The 1,027-nt window shown below is 36.4% G+C and overlaps 1 protein-coding gene across 1 annotated transcript; it reads right to left on the reverse strand.

Moving 5' to 3' along the window:
• Window positions 1–2: 2 nt before the first annotated feature.
• Window positions 3–1,021, reverse strand: LOC128251182 (zinc finger protein 271-like; the record flags this gene model as incomplete). The annotated part of the gene is made up of 1 exon (XM_052977730.1): window positions 3–1,021. A coding segment is annotated over exon 1 (936 nt), but the record flags the coding sequence as incomplete, so codon positions are not given.
• Window positions 1,022–1,027: the final 6 nt, after the last annotated feature.

Genomic DNA, 1,027 nt, shown 5'->3' on the forward strand with positions numbered 1-1,027 from the left:
CCTGTATGACTACGTACGTGGACAATTAAGTGCGAAGTAATAGGGAATGATTTACCACAGATGTCACACTGATATGGTTTCTCTTTCGTATGAATGTATTTGTGTGAAGCTAAGTTACTTGATCGAATGAATGATTTACCACAGATATCACAATGATGTGTCATTTCCCCTGTATGAATGCGTTTGTGAATACGTAAAGAAGCTAAGCGAGGGAAGGATTTACTACAGACATCACAATGATATGGTTTTTCTCCTGTGTGCACGCGTATGTGAAAAGTTAAATCACTCTTGTGAATGAATGGTTTACCACAGATATCACAATGCATCATTTCTCCTGTATGAATGAGTTTGTGAGCACGTAAAGACGCTACGTGAGAAAATGATTTACTACAGACATCACATTGATGTGGTTTTTCTCCTGTGTGAATGCGTATGTGAACAGTTAAACCACTCTTTTGTGAGAATGATTTACCACAGATATCACACTGATGTGTGTTTTCCCCAGCATGAATGCGCTTGTGAGCACGTAAATTGGTTAAACGAGAGAATGATTTACTACAGACATCACAATGATGTGGTTTTTCTCCTGTGTGAGTGCGTACGTGACCAGTTAGATTAAGCTTCCGTGAAAATGATCTACCACAGATATCGCAGTGGTAAGGTTTTGCTTCTGTATGAACACGTTTGTGAGTATATAATTCAATTCTTTGAGAGAATGATTTACCACAGATATCACAATGATATGGCTCCTTGTCCATATGAATGCGTCTATGTTTAGCTAACCAATTCTTTCTTGAGAATGATTTACCACAAACATCACAGGGATATGGTTTCTCACCTCTATTAATACATTTGTGTTTAATGAGCCTACTTTCCAGAGAAAATGATTTTTGACAGATATCACAATGGTATGGGGATTTTTCAGTCTCTTTTTCCATTTCTTCAATAAAATAATAAATCAATCCTTTAAGTCTGTAACATTATCCATTGTTTCAAAAGTCTTTTTCTCTCAGAACAATGTGTTTAT

The sequence above is a fragment of the Octopus bimaculoides genome, chromosome 28 (genome assembly GCF_001194135.2).
Source record: "Octopus bimaculoides isolate UCB-OBI-ISO-001 chromosome 28, ASM119413v2, whole genome shotgun sequence".
Classification (NCBI taxonomy): domain Eukaryota; kingdom Metazoa; phylum Mollusca; class Cephalopoda; order Octopoda; family Octopodidae; genus Octopus; species Octopus bimaculoides.